A 22,241-nucleotide genomic window follows, 5' to 3' on the forward strand; every position below is an offset into this window, starting at 1 on the left:
GGCATGCCTTCTATCCTTTGTGTATCGCTCCTTCTGATTGGTTAGAATGAATCGACACTGGCACCGGTGTCGATTCATTCTGACCAATCAGAAGGGCGATACACGCCGGGCTGGCGGGAATCTAAGTATTACGGCGTCATAACCAACGTGGAACGGGGCCTTCTGATTGGTCGGCGGCGCCTGGCTATATGATAATACATGTTAAATGAAGTATAGCACTTCATTTACGCAATGTACGCTAAATAACATTAATGCATACAGAGTCTTAATGTCATCGTTCCGACTGCGATGATTGAAGTGATTGAAGAATATCCAATTATATTTGACTACATCTAGATTAACTTACTCTTTGAGCTGGATTTGGTCTTGGTCACCGTCTTACTAGAGATTCCTGAAACATTAAGAATGCGTGGTCATTTCGAATCCATTGGTAAAAGAACAATAGTAAAGAACTAAATCTACGTAGCAATAGAGATGATACAGAGACAGCTTACTGTCAATTTAGATGAATCAAGAATGATTTCGACAAATGTCTAGTACCCAGATCCCGCAACTGCCACATTCGTGACCACGGTATATCAGTATTACAAAATAGACTACTTTATCGATGGTAGAATGAAAACTTACCTTTGCAGTACGTTGAGAAGAGTTCGGGCTTTCCTGACTTGAACGCCGCATCCGTACATATTTGTCCTGTGGAATGAAATCACAAGGTTAGAACCATTGCTGCAAACGAAGAACACAAGAAAGGCAGTCTAAAAAACGTATTGTGAGCCCACGGAACAATGTCATACAATTTTTGTGGACAACTTATTGTGATTTTGTTTAGTGAAGGTTAAGTGAATATTTGTATACAATGACTATAGCCTCCAATGATTGTAAGAAACTTATCCCATACTACAACTCCTGTACTAGTTAGATAAGCCTTAAGTTAAGTTATAGAACTGTAGTTATGTAGATGCCATACTTTGTACCTCGTACAATTGTTGCGCAATAAAGTTATTAAAGTCTTACGTGCACAAGTCTTCATAATCATGCCAAACTGCGGATGGCTCTTCATAGTCTTCATCCAAGTCGACCAGGCGCCGCAATCAAGAGCTAGAAAATGGAACAACATTTTATATATCCACTCAAAAGCCCCTGCCACGCGTTCAACAAACTTAGGCTATATCTTTTGAACGGTAGTACGTAGCCGAATTTGAAAATCGCAAGAGACACTATAGTGTATTTCTCATCTGAAAATCTGCCCCTTTTTACCGCACAAAGCTCGGAGACATACAAGCATCAGACGATCAATAAGAATAAGGGATGATACAGACAACAACGGGCGTATTATACTTCTGGAATTGTTAGTCGTTCTAGTGATTTTCTCTATGAGTCAGCATCTTAATTATTGACGTTTGATTAGACTAAGTACAGATGTCCAAGTGTCACATGAAAAGTTTGGGTAGAAATTATACCAGAAGCACTAAGTCTAAGATCTTACAAATCTAAAGTAAACTAATTTTTAAAAAAATATTAAATACAACGCATAAACTCACTCTTTGACGAAGATGACACCTTAGTCTGGCTAGAAATCGCTGCAAAAACAAACGATACATTTTTTTTAACTTGTGGCAAACTGAAAGGACAAGTTCATTTTGCTACAAACATTATGATGATCGTACGTTATCATCAGAAAATGAGATAAGTGGAAAATTTACATATGTTTCAATTAATTTTTTTTAGATATGATCTGGAATTGTACTGCACAGCTCAAGTTTCAAACTAGGGGGCCCAAACATACACTACTTCTTCCTTGCGTCACAAGCTGTCTATCTGAAAAAAAATCAATACCATATGCATAGCACGTCCAGGTCAATAGATAAAAAACAGAAATCAACCTTGACTTTTGTCTTCTAAACACCTACCTACATAATTTATTACCAAATATCATCGTAATGCATGAAGGTGTTCTTGAGTTATGGTGACTACAAAAATCCGGAAGAACAAACAGACAGACAGACAGACACAAAGACACACCCAAAGCTATATCTCAATTTTTCATGGACATGAAAAACAATTCTCTCTTACATAGTAGGTAAGCCGCACATCCGAGTGTTCCAAACATGTCTGGGTAAGTCTTCTTGAAGGCGTTGTCGCGGCATGTATACGCTGTAATTATAGAGGTTGGAATCATGTAAGAAGACATCATTAGCCTTGGGATCTTTATCAATTTTGATCATGGAATATCTATAATCATTTCAGCATCTAGGATCGGAAATACATGATTAACAGTAACAAGTGTTTACTAAGATTAACAAACAATATAACATTGACTTAGCGTGGTGCATTTATTGATATTTCGGTGATATCTATATTGTCAAGGCAATTTGAATACAAATGATAAGATTGTGAAGCGAAACAACAGATAGTACGTACGTTTACAGCTGTTCATGATGTTCTGGAACTGAGCTGCTGGGAGTTTCTTCTTCATATCTTCGTACCAGGTCTGCCATTTGCCGCAGTCTAGCTGAACCTCTGGATAGGATAAGTGTAACAATGATAAAAAGGAACAACTATTTCAAACTTTCATCTTCATCGTTCTAGTTTGTGAAATGCCGGCAACATGTATTGGATTGTGACATTTATGTAAGCTCCATTGGTGAAAACTCTAAACAACGTTAGTTCTAATCGAGAGTGCCATGTAATTTTCTTCATCTAAGTATGTAACAAGAAGAAAGACAACTTACGCTGTGTCTGTGACTGAACCTTGCTTTGGATAGCTGTAAAATAGAGATGACTAGTTAAGACAGGATTTGTTTGACTTGTATATCACTGATAATTGCTTTGTAATTATACTGACAAGGACCTATCTGAAGTGTAACCACCTCGCCATATATTTAGATCTGATCTTTCCACAATGTCTTGTCATTCTACGTTTTCAGGTTTCGATATCACTGATGATATCTTCGTCATTCAAACGGAAAGTTTCTGTTTTAGAATGTAACTAACATATGGTGCATAGAACATGGTTATTTACACCGTCTTCTCATGTCTCTACTTACTCAGTAAGTACGCTGCACAACCCACAGTCTTAAACATGTCTGGGTAGGTCTTCTTAAAGGCAGCGTCTTGACAAGTGTTGGCTGGAAACAACAAAATGTAGTCAGTACTTCGTGATTTTAGCAAATATACAATCTGATGTACCTTGTTCGTTGACACATGTTGTCGATAGACGGTACCTACTGTATAATCTTCAAGGTGAGAATTCAAGGTGAGAATATCATATTGAATATAGAATTGAGGACCTATGCACAATACACACATTTTATCTGACTTACGTTTGCAGGAGTTCATGATGCTCTGGAACTGAGCTGCTGGGAGTTTCTTCTTCATATCTTCGTACCAGGTCTGCCATTTGGCGCAGTCTAGCTGAACCTCTGGGTAGGATACAAGTGTAACAATGATAAAGAGGAACAACTATTTTGAACTTTCATCTTCATCGTTCTAGTTTGTGAAATGCCGGCAACATGTATTGGATTGTGACATTTATGTAAGCTCCATTGGTGAAAACTCTAAACAACGTTAGTTCTAACCGAGAGTGCCATGTAATTTTCTTCATCTAAGTATGTATCAAGAAGAAAGACAACTTACGCTGTGTCTGTGACTGAACCTTGCTTTGGATAGCTGTAAAATAAAGATGACTAGTCAATATTGGATTTGTATGACTTGTATATCACTGATAATTGCTTTGTAATTATACTGACAAGGACCCATCTGTAGTGTAACCACCTTGCAAGCCATATATCTAGATCTGATCTTTCCACAATGTCTTGTCATTCTACGTTTTCAGGTTTCAGGTTTCGATATCACTGATGATATCTTCGTAATTCAAACGGAAAGTTCCTGTTTTAGAATGTAACTAACATATGGTGCATAGAACATGGTTATTTACATTGTCTTCTCATGTCTCTACTTACTCAGTAAGTACGCTGCACAACCCACAGTCTTAAACATGTCTGGGTAGGTCTTCTTGAAGGCAGCATCTTGACAAGTGTTGGCTGGAAACAACAAAATGTTGTCAGTACTTCGTGATTTTAGCAAATATAGATGTACCTTGTTCGTTGACACATGTTGTCGATAGACGGTATCTAATGTATAATCTTCAAGGTGAGAATTCAAGGTGAGAATATCATATTGAATATAGAATTGAGGACCTATGCACAATACACACATTTTATTTGACTTACGTTTGCAGGAGTTCATGATACTCTGGAACTGAGCTGCAGGGAGTTTCTTCTTCATATCTTCGTACCAGGTCTGCCATTTGCCGCAGTCTAGCTGAACCTCTGGGTAGGATAAGTGTAACAATAACAAAGACGAAAAATCACATTGGAACTTTATCTTCGTCGTTCCTGTTGTGAAATCACGACAAGAAACCTAGATTGTAACATATATTTAAGTTCCGTAGGTGAAAACTGTAAACAACGTAAACCCAAAGGAAAGTTTCAGGAAGAATTCTTCATCTAACTAGTAACCAAGAATGGGGGACAACTTACGCTGTGTCTGTGACTGAACCTTGCTTTGAATAGCTGTAAAATAGAGATAATAACTGGTCAAGACATGCGTTTTTGTGGCTTGTGTCACCCATAATTGATTTGTAATTTATACTGACAAAAATCCATCCAAATTGAACCCCCCTTACTATATATTTAGATTTTTCCCAGACGTCTTCTCATTCTACTTACTCAGTAAGTACGCTGCACAACCCACAGCCTTAAACATGTCTGGGTAGGTCTCCTTGAAAGCAGCGTCTTGACAAGTGTTGGCTGAAAACAATAAAAGTGTTGATAAGTACTAACAGCAAACAACATACAGCAAAGATCGCAAATGTACTGGTTTTTTTCGTTACAATTTGAAAGAGGCATTATGACAAAGTTGGTAAGAGTTGCATAAATTGTATGTTACTTACGTTTACAGCTATTCATGATACTCTGGAACTGAGCTGCTGGTAGCTTTTTCTTCATATCTCCGTACCAGGTCTGCCATTTGCCGCAGTCTAGCTGAACCTCTGGATAGGATATAATAGAATAGAACTTATTACACGACGATTGTACGTGGTACAATGTATGGCAACGACAATTGCACAAAGTACAAAATAGATGTATAGAATAAGACCTAACATCCTGATTATCATAACAATAAGGGCTAATACACGTATCTGATATAGTGTTACAATCAAGTTGGGCTAATGACTAAGGGAAAAAAATTATCTTGAAACAGAAACTTTATCTCAGTCTTTCTAGTGGTGAAATCTTTACAACGTAGATTGCAATACAAGTTCTGTAAATAACAAATATACACATCTTGCGCCCAACAGGAAAGTATGACTTACGCTGTGTCTGGGACTGGACCTTGCTTTGGATAGCTGTGAAAAATTGAATTATATGTAAGAAAGGATTTTTCACAACTTAAGTTCGAATATTACTAATGATTGATTTATAATTCATAATAACAAAGACTGATTTAAACTGTAACCACAACATGTCGCATATACTACGTATACGTTTGTTCGACAACGTCTTCTTACCCTCTCTACTTACTCAGTAAATAAGCTGCACAACCCACGGCCTTAAACATATCTGGGTAGGTCTCCTTGAAGGCGGCATCTTGACAAGTGTTGGCTAGAAATAAAACGACACCATTTTTGTCAGTACCTTACCCATCAACATAAGAAATGTCTTTCGATGTAATAGATGACAATATTTACATCAAAGAAATTGATGGATTTTTTTCATAATGCAGGGTATCAAACTTACCCTTGCAAGCATTCATGATGTTCTGGAATTGAGCAGCTGGGAGTTTCTTCTTCATATCTTCGTACCAGGTCTGCCATTTGCCGCAGTCTAGCTGAACCTCTGTGTAGGATGCATGTAACAACTATCAAAAACACCTTTAAAGCAGAATCTTCAGCATAATTGTTGATCTGGTAGTACAATGATGACAACTGATAGTGTCCTTGTACTTCATTAGATAAAATCTCTACAAAATGTGACCCTAACTGCAGAAAAATGTTTCCTCATCTAAATTTAATGATCAGGCAAGAAGGAAGACAACTTACGCTGTGTCTGTGACTGGACCTTGCTTTGGATAGCTGTAAAATAGAAGAGATTTCAGTTCATTGATATTGCTTTTGTTTTACAATTTAGCGTTTCTTTATCACTGATGATTTCTTCATAATTCAAACGCACAATGTCTGTCTTAAAATGTAAACCACAAATGATGCATATAACGTTACTTACTCAGTAAGTAGGCCGCACAATCCACGGCCTTGAACATGTCTGGGTATGTCTCTTTAAAGGCAGCATCTTGACAAGCGTTGGCTGAAAATAAGATTTTTCGTAGAAATCAACATGAAATGTTATATTGTAGATACCTTTTCAAAATGTTTCTATCATCACATTGAATATGTTATGAATATCAAAAATATATATACAATATATTTATAGTATAAAGCGTACGTTTGCAGCTGTTCATGATGCTCTGGAACTGGGCAGCTGGAAGTTTCTTCTTCATATCTTCGTACCAGGTCTGCCATTTGGAGCAGTCCAGCTGGATCTCTGAGTATGAAAGCATTGGACACAGTTGGAAAGAAAGATTGCAATGGGAATTTACTATATACTATATTAGTTATCTGTCTATTCGCAAAAATAAACGTATATTGACAGCATTATTTTTCTATTTTCCATCGTCTATCTATATTTCGTTTTCAGATTGGTTAGAAGTGAGGAAAACTCACGCTGTGTCTGCGACTGCACCTTGCTTTGGATGGCTGAAAGTAACAATTTTATGTTAAAGCATTCCATCAAGACAAATGTATGGAATATATTCGCAAATATGACCATGTGCTTCAAAATCGTTAATCTTAATTTGACTACCAAACCGTGAAAGAAATAATGATTGTCGATGCGTTATTCCAAATCAAAGAAATGAAATGATAAAAGCTCCTTGATTAAATTCGGTATAAAATACGAAGTTGCCACGTACACAGTAGATATGCCGCACAGCCGATTGTTCCAAACATGTCTGCGTAGGTCTCCTTGAAAGCAGCGTCCTGACAGACAACGGCTGCAAAAGAAATTGGTCGTCTTTATCTTCAAACACTAATTTACGATGTTAGGTTTACGTAGATTTTCTATTGATGATATAATTATTTTTCATTTTGAATCAAAGCCAAAAATACAGCTCTGATCATGATAAATATGCACTGATAGCATCTTGTTGGAAACTTATCATGTTATGGTGTTCTGAAGTCCAAAGTATACAGCTGCACGTAATCGCATCATATACTGACAAACCAACAACAGAATACAGGAGGTAGGACGTTTGTTTGTTTGGCATCAGTTTTACGCAGATACAGTTTGCACTATGATACGTTTTACTCACGTTTGCATGTGTTCATGATGCCTGTAAACTGAGCCTCTCCAACTTTCTCCTTAATGTTGCTGTACCAGGTCTTCCAGTTGGCACAGTCTATCTGGATCTCTGTACGTGAAGAAAAAGCATAGCAATCATTAAAGATGATGCTTTATCATTCATATTGAATTTTCAAAAGTTTTAGCAATAGTTTGAACTCATCCTAATGATCATAAATTTTGAGGATTTATGAAAGCAAAGAAAGGGGTTTACGCACGTTGTGACTCCACCTTGCTGACACTGGAACCTGGAAGCAAGACCCCAAACTTATTTTAATAGAGCAATTTTCATTCGTGCTTAGCAAAATCGAGAAAAGACCAACCTCTTATGCATTTTCTTATGCAACAATGAAATATCTAGCTGATTTTTATTAAACATTCTTGAAAAAATATGTTTTGAGCAGGGAAAAAGACATTTCTATGATACGGTACATACATGTTTGTATGTATGTATGTCTTCGGCTCAAAAATGTATTCTGGCTGCATGATTCCTAGGTTACTATTTAGTGATTCACACGTACACTTTTTGGTATAACTTACTTTGCTGTGATTCTGCTTCCACTTTTTCAACCGGTGCTGGAGCTTCCGGTTTCTCAGTCAGAGCTGGAGTTTCCGGTTTCTGAGTCGGAAGCTTCGTTGTAACTTTTATTGGTTGAGGTGTTGTCACAACTACAGGCGCTGGAGTTTCCTCCTTTGGGACGGGCGTTGTCACAACTACAGGCGCTGGAGTTTCTACCTTTGGGACGGGCGTTGTTACGACTACAGGCGCTGGAGTTTCTACCATTGGGGCGGGTGTAGTAACAACTACAGGCGCTGGAGTTTCTACCATTGGGGCGGGTGTTGTCACAACTACAGGCGCTGGAGTTTCTACCATTGGGGCGGGTGTAGTAACAACTACTGGAACCGGTACTTGTGTTGTCGCTACGACTGAAAAAAACAAACAACAACAGTAGTTTTCTCTGAGTGAAGATTCTGTAGGCCTGAATGGGATTAGAGATGTGAAATAATCTACTTCAAAGCCTGGCAGCCATCTTTGAATCAAGGCGGTGGGTGTCACAGGCTTCTGGACACCTTTGACCTCTTCCTGACGTCACCTTTACGGAAATCTAAGAATACCCAGTGAAGGTGTAGGCATATATGTTTTGAGACAAACTTGACTTATGTGCTCCCCCAACCAAAGGCGGCATCTCCGTCATCATCATCAGGGTTATTTTGCATTTAGAGGTTACAAGAGTTAGCTGTTACTGACATAGAAGCTTGGGTCAAGTTTTCTTGACAAACTTGGACAAAACTAACACAAGTGGCAAAAAAGGAGATAACTTTTGAGAATCATAGCTGTTACAAGAGGAGTTGACTGACCTGGTGGTGCCTCAGGAATCTCAGCAGGTACTTCTACCGGTAACTCCACGGGAACTGGAACCGGTACCGGAACGGGTACAGGGGCAGGTCGGCTGGCCTGGCACGCTGTACAGGCAGAACGGTACAGTCCTTACTCGTGTACGCTCATGTACGGGGCAGGTTAAGCTTGCGTTTGCAATTGTAAATTAAGCAATTTTCAGCTTTGGAGCATAAAAATCGTATCTCTGTAATGTGCTGACATTATCATTGCTAGATACAGAAGGACACAGTAACTAAAGCTTTTACAAGAGATACACATGACTTGTGTACTCGATGGAACGTTTGCATGTTGTCTATCACATGGCTTTGTGAAGTATCTAAATAAGGATACATAAACACATAAGCTTACCGCATGGAGGTTTGGAACAGCAGGGTTTGTCATCACCAGCATACACGGAGATCTGATTGTTGATGACATTGATCGCTCCCTTTCCTGAGGTTGCAGATGCAAAGAGATTTATATTTCCAAGAATTTTCTAATGTGTCTCAAGCTTTGTGTATGCTAGTTTTGATAGGAAGCCAAAGCTTCAAATTATGCTTTCTACTCATAAAATTCTCTCTACTAGCCAGTACGTCGGCCGGAGCACATCTATAAACCTCATGTAGAGCGAAGCAGTTGGAATCTTTGGCGATGAAAATGTTTAGAAAATTTGGATAATTGAAGACATACCAGAGGACCCGCCGTTGCTCTTTCCACCGCCGATGGAGATGTAAACACCACGTCGTTCAGGCTCTACAAAAGATTCATAAACTTATCAATTTTTCTATCTTTTCATAATGTGGACTCAACTAACGAATAGGTAAACATTCTATACGCACTTTCTACAAATACTACTGTAGCATTTTATTTCCTTGCACTGCATCATTACTTGAAGTGAATGCATGTACAAGGACTTGAGAAAAACTAGCTAAGATTTAGCGATATCTATTAGTAAGTAAAATTTAGTTTTATCACAAAGTTTGTAACTAGAAATTTCACATGATATTCCTCATGCGATTAATCAATCAATCTACTTGCTATGAATTTTCCATAAATCCGGTGTTGTTATTTTCGCACTCGTATATTTTCTCACGAGAAATATGATTAGTTGTAGACAGAACCCATGTTTTAGATTAGTATTGGAAGTTTCCTTAATGTCACAATGTCTACTTTGTTACAATTTTTGCATCTGTATGCCTGTACGTAGCCTAACAATATAAAACAAAGGTTTTATTTTGGTGTCTATCAGGGAATGTTGTAATGTTTGACAACTCACTGCCCAGTTCACAGCGCCGCCCACTGCAGCCCTTGGGACAGCTGCACTTGTAGGTGTAACCCAGGTCCTGACACGAGCCACCCTGCAGACAGGGGCTAGGGTTACAGTTCCCCGCGCCTTGGGCAGAAGAAAATAATTTCATCAGGTTGGTAGAATATAGGATATATGAGAATTCTTGTACACAACCAAAATGAAACTTACGTAAGCAAGTAAATTTAATTTTCGTTGTGTACAAGAATTCTCATATATCCTAGAAGAAGTGGATATTTTAACAAGTTGAAGACTCGCCTATCTAACTTGTGAATATACAAAGTAGGATATGGAATCAATGATAAGGTTCTAGATAAGACAGGCCGTATGGGCAAAATGTATGCAAACAGATTTAAGAAGTAAAAATATCTAGGCAAGTGATTTGTCAATTGCGCTCTATCAACAGAGAAAATGTTAACATAAATCATCATAAATCAGAAGACTTATAAATATTGAAACTCGGCTTGAAACATACAGTTAAGACATCTTTAATAAATTGCACATTCTATAAAGAGAAGATCAAAACGCACTTGAAAAAGTACTTTTGGAAAATGCCTCTTTGTACCTATTTACTTGAGCTAAATGCTGAAAGTAAGTGTTTACCGATTTGGCGCAGTTCTAGTGCAGGTGTCATATCATCAGTTCTCCTCTTGGCTGGTTCCTCATCTGCCAGCTCGCCAAGCCGACTCCGAAGCTCCGTCAGCCGCTGGATATATCCGTCCAACACTTCATCGGTGTTGTCGTTATAATTGTTCGCGACTGTGAAGGGTAGTGATGCATTGATATTTGACTTTATTCAAAATGCAACAGGGACAATACAATATGGGCACTAGGCAGCTAACTAGCTCATATTTTGACCACATACATATGCATTATACAGTACAAGTTGAACAAAGCGCGTAAATATAAGCAAATAATTCTGACAGTAAGTTAGATTTCATATTATGTAGAAAATAAAATAGTCATACACTTTAAAAACAGTGGCAGCTAGAACATGTATGAGAAGCTTACTAGATTGCATCTAGATGGAGGTAGAGGCACAGCTAGAAGATTTTTAGTAGATGTCACATATTCTTGAAGTGCAGTTAAAAGTTGCCTATTGATACGTTGATATTTACTGTGATTTGTATCTTATATTGTTCTTCCGTCGTTTTGAACTTTAGCCATATTATAACATTATGACAGTGCAGCTAAAAGCTGCTTATAGATACGTTGATATTTACTGTGATTTGTATCATATATTGTTCTTCCGCCGTTTTGAACTATAGCCATATCATAACATTACGACCACCATGTTTAATCATAACAACTAACCTTATTTTTGCCACATTCGCGACCTAGTTAAAATTTCAACCCAGTTTTTGAAACTAAAGGCCATTGACCCTAGTTATGATGACAGATGGAATGTTTTATGCTGTAGACTATTGTTCATTGTACAGATAGAACCACACTACCACATGGCAACGCCCAGATATACTCGAATGCTTTAACTCTTCCTTCTTGGACGGCTGTAGACATCATAATGTACTTGTTGAAAATATCTAGTTACTACCAGTAGGCAGACATGGGATCGGGATATGTTGTATTTTTTATATCTAATACCCCTGTCACATTTGGCGAAAACCGATCGGACGACGATTCTGCGGCGATCGCCCGGGCCTCGCTTATGATAATAACTTTATTGCACAACAATTGTGCAAGGTACAAAGTACGGCTTATATGTGACAGGGACGGTTTTCAGGTGAAAAATACGCGCAACCCTCTGTCGATCTTAGATATGGTCGATCTTCCATCGATACGCCCAAAGATCGTGGATAATGTAACAGGGGTATTAGACAACTCTAAATCACTGTAGCCTCTAGGCTGAACAGTTCACTCAAGAGTTAATCGATTGGTACGGTCTCATCGAACAGTTAGTATGGTCTCATCAAGCAGTTTACTTCAGATAGGGGTCATTTCTGTATGGTCAGAATCCTTTATTCACTTACTCGATCAAATGCAGAATTTTCAGGTGGAACAGTTTTTTTGTTTTACCCCTTTCACGACCTCTAATTGCCCATTTCTGTCCCCAAAGGCAATAAGGTTAAGGGTATGATAACTATCGATATTAAGATACGTTGCTTTGTACGAAAGTAAAAGTTCAACTCTGTCAAAAGAGATAAAAACATAACTAACAAAGGAAGAAGCTTAAACAGAGAGAAATCAAACTATTTTTGCGCAGTAAACAATGCCTTCATTTTCTGTATCAACGCCAGAGGCACATTCCACAACTTGCTTTATATTTCAACATATGTTTTTTTTCTACTATTCAGAGAATGTAACCACTTTCGCTTGGATAAAGCATTAATCCTTTGAAGTTTCTGGTTGCATCTAACGTGCAATATTTGTTATGATAACTAGCTGAACTTTATTGACACTGTCAACGAATCAACATATTCTACGTGCACATGCATGAGCACCTTTACAGATATTGGTACTTTCTTATCTTTTGTGAGGCTACACACATAAAGAAGGCTTATATGTGCTGAATTCATCATAATACATGCTTGATTTCATCACAAAGAATATGAATTCCTTGGGACTACATGTAAGTTAATGACAAGACAAACTGTGATCAACATCCAGGGATTTCTCGCGTTATCTCTGACCAATCATTGCGCTACGTTGGATCACGTGATTCAGGGTTAGTCACTCCACAGGATTCTTTGACACAAAGGCCTTTTGACAGGGCCTGTCACAGTGCTTGTTAACCCTTTGACCCTATTGTGTACATAAAAATGAGACAGGTGTTTGTCTATTATGTGCTTACTTATTTACAATTCTTAAACCAGATGCTATAAGACCGTCCTTTTGGAGGTAGTCACAAGTACAATTTGCTTTAATGGTATTTTTCGAATCCCTGAGTGTTAGTAAGAGCCCGGACATTTCCATATGTGTTGGATAATGAGTCTAAAGCTTGGAGCAAAATGCAGACAAACTCCGAGGCGCCTAAGGCTTCAATTAGTCATCTTGGCTCTTTATAATGGCTGCTTTGTTCTTTGTTTTCTACATGTGAGCATGCCGTAGTTAGTGGAGTGACGAGATAACGACAAATATGGCAGTGAAAATGAAGTCGCCATCTTGCGATATGAACCGTCATTACATGACCAAACACTATGCTAAATTCAATGTACTAGTACGGGTCTCCGAGTTTTCGCTTGGTCTAGGGTGTCATATGTCCAATTGTAATTATAAGATTCCTTTGAGATGAAACTGTCTATAACAACATTCATAAATGATCAGATATGATACATTAATGATAAAGTCTCGAAGACTTTCTTAAGTCTTCCTTAAGGGATCATAACGTTGTAATTTATTTCACATTGTCGTGCCAAGTCAATGTTGTTTGATCAAGAATGCTGTAATCTCGCCTTAAGTGTAGTTAGTTGTCCCCAATTCTTCTGCGCATCAGATGCATGGTTAAGTGAAAGATGAACCGGTAGCATTAAAACTATGCAGCGTCAACCGCAATGTTTTAAACACTGTAGTACTTTTGAACTCTGTTTGCGAGTTATAATCAACCTCAGGTATCTAAAGGGAGACAAGAAAGTTCAGATAAGACCCGCTCTTAGTTGAGTAGTCTACAATTTGGATGGCCACTCCCAACATAATTGATTCGTTTAAGGGCGTTATTCATCAGATGGGTAAACTATATGGTCATACTGTCAGACACATATAGATAAAGGCTCATATATTTTGTGATAGCTGCCTGGAAATATGAATTTTATATAGGTATTATGACAGTTAAAGTACTTAGTAGTACTTGCATCCAGCTATTTGGATTTATAACCGTACTTACTACAAAGAAAATCTGTTTTGAGAATACTAGCATTTAAAATGTAGAAATGCGAAATTTCATATATCGAGAAAAGTTCGTATGCTGGCTCATGAACTTGCATGTTGTGCATCACTACGGTCTGCAGTGATATTACGTATGAGTACTAATAAAGTATTCAAACTTAGTCAGGATTTCGGAGTATCTTTTTGTTAATCTCTTCGACGAACTTTAGACAAATCAACGTTTTGTCAAGTTTTTTTGTAAAAGTTGCTATCTAAAATTATAAAGTTTCCTCTGACAATTGACAATTTGCTTTTGAATACGAAGACATAAACTACTTTTGGTGAGGTAATTTCCTAGTCCAGCTTAGCGTAGCACCTAACGTAGATTATCTATCTATCTATCTATATCGATACTGACCAAAACCCACTAAGGGGTATCCCGGCCAGGGAGGTGCACGGTAGTGTGGCCGGTGGTGGTGCATAAGAAAAATAGGTGCAATCAATAAACGGGAACAAAAAGTGAAAAACATTGTGAAGTGTCGGCCACACTATATAAATAAAACTATATCAATGGGTTGGGGAGGCCCATGTGCTGGGCCAGCCCTGTCTTGAAGGGATCAAGTGTAGGTGCTGTGACTTTGTGTGTTGGGAGGCTGTTCCCTTCGATTGTCGTCTTCGTCTATGTTAAAAGGATTATGGTGTGACGGTCAGAAAGTGATTTTATTGATAACATTGGTACAAGTTACCTTTTTGCTAACATTTATACTAAAGATAAATATAGCAATAATTGTTTCGTCATGCGATGTTATGACTACATTTTGCTTACTTTCTTACCGGCCGGCCAACTAAACGTGGAAATAGACAAACAACAGATAATAACCCGGTATCTTATTTTTCACACTTGCTAATTGTGTAACAACGAGCATGGCGCAGATGTATTGTTAAACGAACATCAAAATAAACACGACATACACTAGTGTTTGACGACAACAACAGGACACAAAGCATCTAAGTAGAAATCATAACTACACAAAAGCTACGTCGATGAAGGTTAGACATCCAGGTAATAAGATACGCCAAAAAGCCCTGATACTCAAACAACTAGATATTTTCTTCCAGCTCTTAGTGGATAGTCGATACCATCTGAAACGTCTGACCGTTTCCCAAACCATATTCAGTTTGTTGAGTAAATGCTTTTTGGCGAATGATTTAAGCTGTTTTTATGCCATGCTGCCGCCGAAGATGGGGCGGTGAAAAGTTGTCTGTACACAGTTGTCTGTACACAGTTGCACTACACTGCTTACAAACCATATGTGGAGGGAAGATGGTTTTATCCTATCTTTGAGATATCAATCAAAGTTGTATCAAAGTTTTAAACAGACGTAAGGTGCATCAGAGTTGTAAACAGATGTAACTTACCAGGAGCGGCACTAACAACCAAGGCTGCAGCAGTCAGAAACAGCAGTCCTGATGCCCACATCTTCGGACCGTGTTCCTACCAGAAATGCGGTGTGTGTGCCCGGTGGAGAGGCGTGAGGAGGGGACTGGAAAGACCTGCTTGGCACCGCAACTAACACTTTTCTTTATCGAATCCTTCGACCTCTGACCCAGCGTTTGTCTTAAGAAAAATCAGCTCCAGGCTAGGAATTTTCTTTTCACCATTTTCTACCTTAACATCTCCTTGTGATACTACTTTGTAAAGGTGCGCTCTCATTGTGCTTGCGTCAAGCTTGCGTCAAGCTTGCGTCACTGCGGGGCTCGGAAGATATATATATATATATATATATATATATATATATATATATATATATATATATATATATATATATACTCAACGAATTTCAGTGATAAAGAACAATTTTGTGTATTTTGTCGTCTTCTATATTATACTTTTACCTATGACGCAAGATCTAAATTATTTTAAAAAAGCGGATAAAATGACAAAACAATGACGCAGTGACGCAAGCTTGACACAAGTGCAGTGAGGGTGCACCTTAAGACATTCTCTGGGAAACCCAAAACTGAGGCAAGTGTGAGGAGAAAAATTGGGGGGGGGGGACTTCATTATGAAATCCAAGTGGTCAGGAAGGTTTAAGAAATGACGGAATAACACATAAAATGACAAACTCTTTAGTTTAATTGGTACTTTCACATCTTTTTTTTTTATTTTGGAAGGCGTCGCTCCTTCGTTTCAGTTGCGGTTGTTCTTTTGCAATTTGAGACATATATTTTCTCAAGTGCAGCTTCTTTGTATTATCAACGGTATATGGTCGCAATATATGTTATGTTTTTTTTTGGTGTGTTCTTTTTCTTTCTTCTTCATCTTTGTTCTTCTGCCTTAAACCAACCAGAGCTTAGGTTGTATATGAGCTGTTATCATATCTGTGAGCATCAGTTGTTTTTTTTTACTCACACACAATGCTATAGGGCAAGCCTACTGGTGTGCGAGTAGCTTTTTCGCGAAAATGCTGCCTTTCTAGTTTTGTTGTTGCTTTTGTTTTTGTTTAGATACCTATAGAAATTGATGTGGGCCCGGATGTCGTCCATATGATCAGGTCAGTGTGACAAATAATTGGTAGGAAACATTCTGCTTCTAACATTTTTAAGTTGTACCGTTAAGAAACTACTAGTAGTTGTATAACTTGATAATGTAAAGACTTTAAGACACTCAGTACCTTCAAACGTCATACATCTGTCGGTTCTAAGGGTAAATTATTAAGCAGACTTGTCTATTATGCCCTTTGATGAAAATCCGTTTATTTTTGGAGTAAAGAAAATTGCCATAAAAGTAGTACTAAGAACTACAAAGCCTGAACGAGATACAAACATATCATTAACACAAATAAGACAAAAAACATCAACCAATACCACAATTGTACCAAACATGTCTGTTAAATGTAAAGTTACATATTGATACCAAATATATAACAAAAATTCCAGTACATACCAGCACGACATCAGCGTAACACAAGGGGAGCACGAAACAACTAACAGCACAAACAAAAGATACCACGCCAGGTCCCGAAACGTACACGCACATAAATACACATGATGTTCAAAACTGTCAGGGATACCCCAAACAGTTGCTCCACGACGTCAGCTGTTACAGAGACAAACATCTGTTTAGGGCTACCTCTAACTCAACAGCTGCTCTTGCATTAGACAATGCATAACTCATCATATCTGCTTGGAGACAGGCTTATTACCAAACGCCGAAACCACATTGATTGTTTCACAATACCGGAAATATAGGGGTGATTTATGAAATTATTATAACGATTATAAGTGCAGTGCAGTGAGATACCACCTTAAACTTGTCTCGATTGATGCATGTGATTTACAATATTGAGCACTGGTCTACATACAGAGAACATAAGCATAACTTTTACATGTACCTGATTTGTTTGATTTCCTTGTTTCCTTGTTTTTCATATTAGTTTTTGGTTGATGTTGGTAGTTGATAGAGATCCTACCTTTTTTCTCAAATCCCAAGTTACTTGTATATGTTTTGTCCATTTTTTTTGTATTTATTATTTCATTTGATAATTTGTAATATTCATTACCTCCATGAAATGTCATGGAATGGAGGTTATATTTTCTGTTATGTGTCTCTGTCTGTGTAGATGATTACTCAAGAACGGCTGGATGGATTGGTTTCATACTTGTTGTGTTGGTGGGGTGTGATAAAAGCTCGAATCGATGAGATCTTGGGAGCCGTATCTGTCGTTATAATCGATGTAATAATATCAGAAATCACCCCTATATTTGAGATATATTGGTACAGGCATCGTGCTGTATGTGTTTGTTAATGGGATTAGCTGCAAGCAGATAGTGAGGTGACAGCTGTTTGGGGAACCCCCAGTAGTTTTATTTATGTCTGCTTAGGACTGTTTGAAATATTTGTAACAGTTGGCACAGTAGTTACCTCCATGAAATGTCATGGAGGTTATATTTTCTGTTATGTGTCTCTGTCTGTGTACAAGATTACTCAAGAACGGCTGGATGGATTGGTTTCATACTTGTTGTGTTGGTGGGCTGTGATGAAAGCTCGAATCGATGTGATTTGGGGCGTCGTATCTGTCGTTATAATCGATGTAATAATATCAGAAATCCCCCCTATATCTGCGATATATTGGAACAGGCATCATGCTTTAACCCTATTCAGACCGGGGGGGGGGGCTTTTGAGGCCCGCGCCTACTTTGATGTCCTATAACGCCAGAACGGCTTACGCTAGGGCCACCAAATTTGGTGAGTTTTCCTAAAATATTGTTGGCAACAATTTTACGAAGTTTGAAAAATTTTCCATATTTTCGTGTTGCCATGGCAACCGTTTGTTGACAGGCTGTTTTGCCAAAAATCACTATTTTTGGTTCTAACAATGTATTTTTCACATTTATTTGCTATATTACTGCTATTTTGTTACATAAATAAAATCTTATATTATCTAGCATATCTTTCATAATTATATATGCATAAATTATGCTAATTTGATGACGTCATCAGCCCAAAATCCAAGATGGCGGACCGTATGGCCAGATCAAGAATAACGAGCTAATTATCCCTTAAAATTTATAACTACCTGGTATTTTTTCATCAAAAACCATCTAAATGAATGTATTTAGTCTATTTCCATTGCCCTTTGTGATTATTTGTTGCAAAAAAAAGTATTTTTAAAAATTCAAGGTGATGGATATAATATGGCGGAGTCCAACTGGTATCTTAGATGTGTATGACGTCATTTTATGACGTCATTTTGACGTCATTGATGTTGCTATTGGCAACGCAAGTCGTAATAAACATTATTATTCTGTTATCTGCACTTGTTGTTACATTTTTGTAGAATAACTTGAAGTTTTCTGAGAATACCCTTTTTTCATGGGTCCGGCCAATATAATCAAATTGATGACGTCATCATTACGTCATCTTACGTCAACGTAACGTCAAACGTCAAATACTTGTCAGATATTATGTCGATATCATGTCCTAAAAATTTAGTGGCCCTACGGCACGTCGTTTTAGAGTTATAGGACTTCAAAGTGGAGGGCCTCAAAAGCCCCCCCCCCCGGTCCAGGGATGACCAAAAAAGCCCGGTCTGAATAGGGTTAAGTGTTTGTTAATGGGCTTAGCTCCAAGCAGATAGTGAGGTGATTTGTTTGACAGCTGTTTGGGGAACCCCGAGTTTTTTTAATATGGTAATTAGTTTTATTTATGTCTGCTTAGGATATCATGGAGATGTGAAGCGTAAGTATAATTGTAAGAAGTTGAGGTACATTTAACGGTAATGCTTAACAGGTATGGATGTCTCACACACTGTACTGCTGATTTGAGTGACATGGTGATTAAAATGCCATTAGGTCCTCTCATCTTAGATGGGTTGGGTGTAAGTTTTATGGGCGATACAGATGTTCTGATTTCATTACGATAAGGGACAGTTGTTAGTTGTCTCTTTCGTAGCCGATGGTACTTGTTTTTTAGCAGACGGAGTTGGCGCCAAGTATTCATCTTACAGTTGATGTAGGGCTATCAGAGGAAAGTGTGCATCTCATTTTTGTACCGTGTGAACAGCTGATGTTATGACATATTGGTGGAAAATCAAATCACCATCTGACTAAAGTTGGCCACATCCCTTCTTATTTCTGAGTTTCCCAACTTCCTCCCACCACACCGCTCTGAGGCACATAGTCGAACCTCAATAATGCTGACAACCTTAGACAGTTTAAATGCCAAACATCAAGCTTAAGGAACACCATGCTACCATATGCCGTCGACCTCTTAAACGCACATTACACAATTAAGTGTTACATTTTAATAATTACTAATCAGATGGACATCCTCTGTGTCATTAAATAAATACTACTTTCCCATAACATTTATAACCATTACTCTCAAATACAACCGACTATAAACATACATACCATCCACAAAAAAAGCAATAAATATTTCATGGAGGTATGAGGTCCCCGAACTCTAGTTTAGTATATTTCACATAATGATTTCAACTTATGTTATGTGCATTTTGCAAACTGCCGCAGCGAGGTCACCAACGTACCGTAGCGTCGACGTCGCCAAACTGTCGCAGCTAGGTCGCCAACGTACCGCAGTGAGGTCGCCAAACTGCCGCAGCGAGGTCGCCAACGTGCCGCGGCAAAGTCGCCAAACTGCCGTAGCGAGGTTGTCAAAGTGCCGCAGCGAGGTCGCCAAACTGCCGCAGCGAGGTTGTCAAAGTGCCGCAGCGAAGTCGCCAAACTGCCGCAGCGAGGTCGCCAACGTGCCGCGGCAAAGTCGCCAAACTGCCGTAGCGAGGTTGTCAAAGTGCCGCAGCGAGGTCGCCAAACTGCCGCAGCGAGGTTGTCAAAGTGCCGCAGCGAGGTCGCCAAACTGCCGTAGCGAGGTTGTCAAAGTGCCGCAGCGAGGTCGCCAACTGCCGCAGCGAGGTTGTCAAAGTGCCGCAGCGAGGTCGCCAAACTGCCGTAGCGAGGTTGTCAAAGTGCCGCAGCGAGGTCGCCTAACTGCCGCAGCGAGGTTGTCAAAGTGCCGCAGCGAGGTCGCCAAACTGCCGCAGCGAGGTCGCCAAACTGCCGCAGCGAGGTCGCCAAACTGCCGCAGCGAGGTCGCCAAACTGCCGCAGCGAGGTCGCCAAACTGCCGCAGCGAGGTCGCCAACGTGCCGCAGCTTCAGTGAGATACCCCGGCGTTCAAAAAAAGGCGGTATTTTCGAAATGTATCACTGTGCGAAAGGGTGTGATTTCCGGACAAAGTCGGAGTTGACATATTTTTGGACATGCTAAATATTCGGACTGTGTCCGGGCACGATGTTCAATATTTCCCATATCTGGAAATATCATGAGTCAGGAATTGTCTTGTTATGTATCCGGACAAATAAGACTTTCCTGCTTTTCAAGATACGCGCCATTGACGTTTCTTGCCTCCGAATACGTGATATGTTCTACATTCTTTACATATCCAAGGTCCATATATTTCGATAAGGAATACCCGGACAAATTAGGAGTTTGCACGAAGCATGATGTGCATTATTTCTGGGCCATTGTCAGATGACATTTTCAATTCATTATGTCTCAGAATATCATGAGTCATGAAATGTTTCAGCACATGCACGGACGGATAGAATTTCCCGTTCTTCCGAATACGTGTCAGGGACGTTTCATGTTTTCGAATTCATACTATTTTCTTTTCTTTCCATTTACGAGACATATCCGCGACAGATATTCCATGGATTAGTTTTAGGACAGATTCGAAGTTAGCATATTCTGACCGTTACCGATAAAGGTATTCTATACGTGAATTGTGAATCGGTGATTGTTTTATTGCGCATCTGAACAAATAAGACTGCATTTTTTTGCCGAAATTTTCGCTCCTTCCGAATTCATATTCCGTTCCATTTACGACAGATGTCCAAAACAGAAACATTCCAGAGATCAGTCTTCGGACAACTTAATGGTTAACAAATTACTTTTCTTGTCATACATGAATCTGAGATTGTTTTGTTGGGTATCCTTAAAAAGGTTTCCTATCTTGTCAAATACACGTCATTAACGTTTTTGCTTCTGTATATTATTCTACAACGAGTATGCCCGATGTCAATGTATGTTTACTCTTTAATTTTCTGGTAATTGAAGCTTAAGCTTCCATATACATGTGCAAATATACTGACATCGACATTTACAATCAAATGACACAGAAAGCAATCTTTGCGATGGTAACAATTATGAGTCAAGTATTATTGTTTCTTTGCATATCCGGACAATATCTTGAACAAAGTTCAGTCAAAACACTCCACCCCAGCGGTGCAGTTTGGGATAGGTCCATATCCGGACAATATCATGAATAAAGTTCAGTCAAAACACTCCACCCCAGCGGTGCAGTTTGGGATAGGTCCATATCCGGACAATATCTTGAACAAAGTTCAGTCAAAACACTCCTCCCCAGCGGTGCAGTTTGGGACAGGTCCATATCCGGACAATATCTTGAACAAAGTTCAGTCAAAACACTCCACCCCAGCGGTGCAGTTTGGGATAGGTCCATATCCGGACAATATCTTGAACAAAGTTCAGTCAAAACACTCCACCCCAGCGGTGCAGTTTGGGACAGGTCCATATCCGGACAATATCTTGAACAAAGTTCAGTCAAAACACTCCACCCCAGCGGTGTAGTTTGGGATAGGTCCATATCCGGACAATATCTTGAAAAAGTTCAGTCAAAACACTCCACACCAGCGGGGTAGTTTGGGGATAGGTCCATATCCCGAAAATATCATGAACAA

The 22,241-nt window shown here is 38.9% G+C and overlaps 1 protein-coding gene across 17 annotated transcripts; it reads right to left on the reverse strand.

Moving 5' to 3' along the window:
• Window positions 1–281: 281 nt before the first annotated feature.
• LOC118426444 lies at window positions 282–15,518 on the reverse strand. Of its 17 annotated transcripts, XM_035835827.1 has the most exons (33): window positions 15,380–15,517; window positions 10,745–10,900; window positions 10,112–10,228; window positions 9,526–9,588; window positions 9,205–9,288; window positions 8,817–8,921; window positions 8,329–8,384; window positions 7,998–8,283; window positions 7,676–7,705; window positions 7,429–7,527; window positions 7,030–7,110; window positions 6,782–6,814; window positions 6,504–6,602; window positions 6,285–6,365; window positions 6,104–6,136; window positions 5,802–5,900; window positions 5,586–5,666; window positions 5,378–5,410; window positions 4,955–5,053; window positions 4,731–4,811; window positions 4,542–4,574; window positions 4,233–4,331; window positions 3,963–4,043; window positions 3,637–3,669; window positions 3,324–3,422; window positions 3,048–3,128; window positions 2,733–2,765; window positions 2,422–2,520; window positions 2,074–2,154; window positions 1,542–1,580; window positions 1,015–1,098; window positions 628–693; window positions 282–391 (listed from the first exon to the last, which is right to left on the reverse strand). In XM_035835827.1, the coding sequence occupies exons 1-33, from the start codon at window positions 15,438–15,440 to the stop codon at window positions 333–335; spliced, it is 2,664 nt and encodes an 887-aa protein (XP_035691720.1). In that variant the 5' UTR covers window positions 15,441–15,517; the 3' UTR covers window positions 282–332. The 17 variants fall into 17 exon arrangements, with proteins under 17 accessions (XP_035691720.1, XP_035691719.1, XP_035691727.1 ...); XM_035835826.1 differs by having other exon boundaries at window positions 7,998–8,384; XM_035835834.1 differs by lacking the exons at window positions 4,542–4,574; window positions 4,731–4,811; window positions 4,955–5,053 and having other exon boundaries at window positions 7,998–8,384; window positions 15,380–15,518.
• Between the last annotated feature and the right edge of the window lie 6,723 nt (window positions 15,519–22,241).

The sequence above is a fragment of the Branchiostoma floridae genome, chromosome 11 (assembly GCF_000003815.2).
Source record: "Branchiostoma floridae strain S238N-H82 chromosome 11, Bfl_VNyyK, whole genome shotgun sequence".
In the NCBI taxonomy this organism is placed as follows: domain Eukaryota; kingdom Metazoa; phylum Chordata; class Leptocardii; order Amphioxiformes; family Branchiostomatidae; genus Branchiostoma; species Branchiostoma floridae.

Bases quoted from the DNA above. Each gene is read 5' to 3' on its own strand.
- LOC118426444 (XM_035835826.1), bottom strand. From the start codon at position 15,440: ATGTGGGCATCAGGACTGCTGTTTCTGACTGCTGCAGCCTTGGTTGTT. The intron at 3,670-3,962 runs GTAAGTAGAGAC...TTTATTTTACAG, and splicing joins TTGTGCAGCGTACTTACTGA to CTATCCAAAGCAAGGTTCAG. The intron at 3,129-3,323 runs GTAAGTCAGATA...TGTTGTTTCCAG, and splicing joins CATCATGAACTCCTGCAAAC to CCAACACTTGTCAAGACGCT.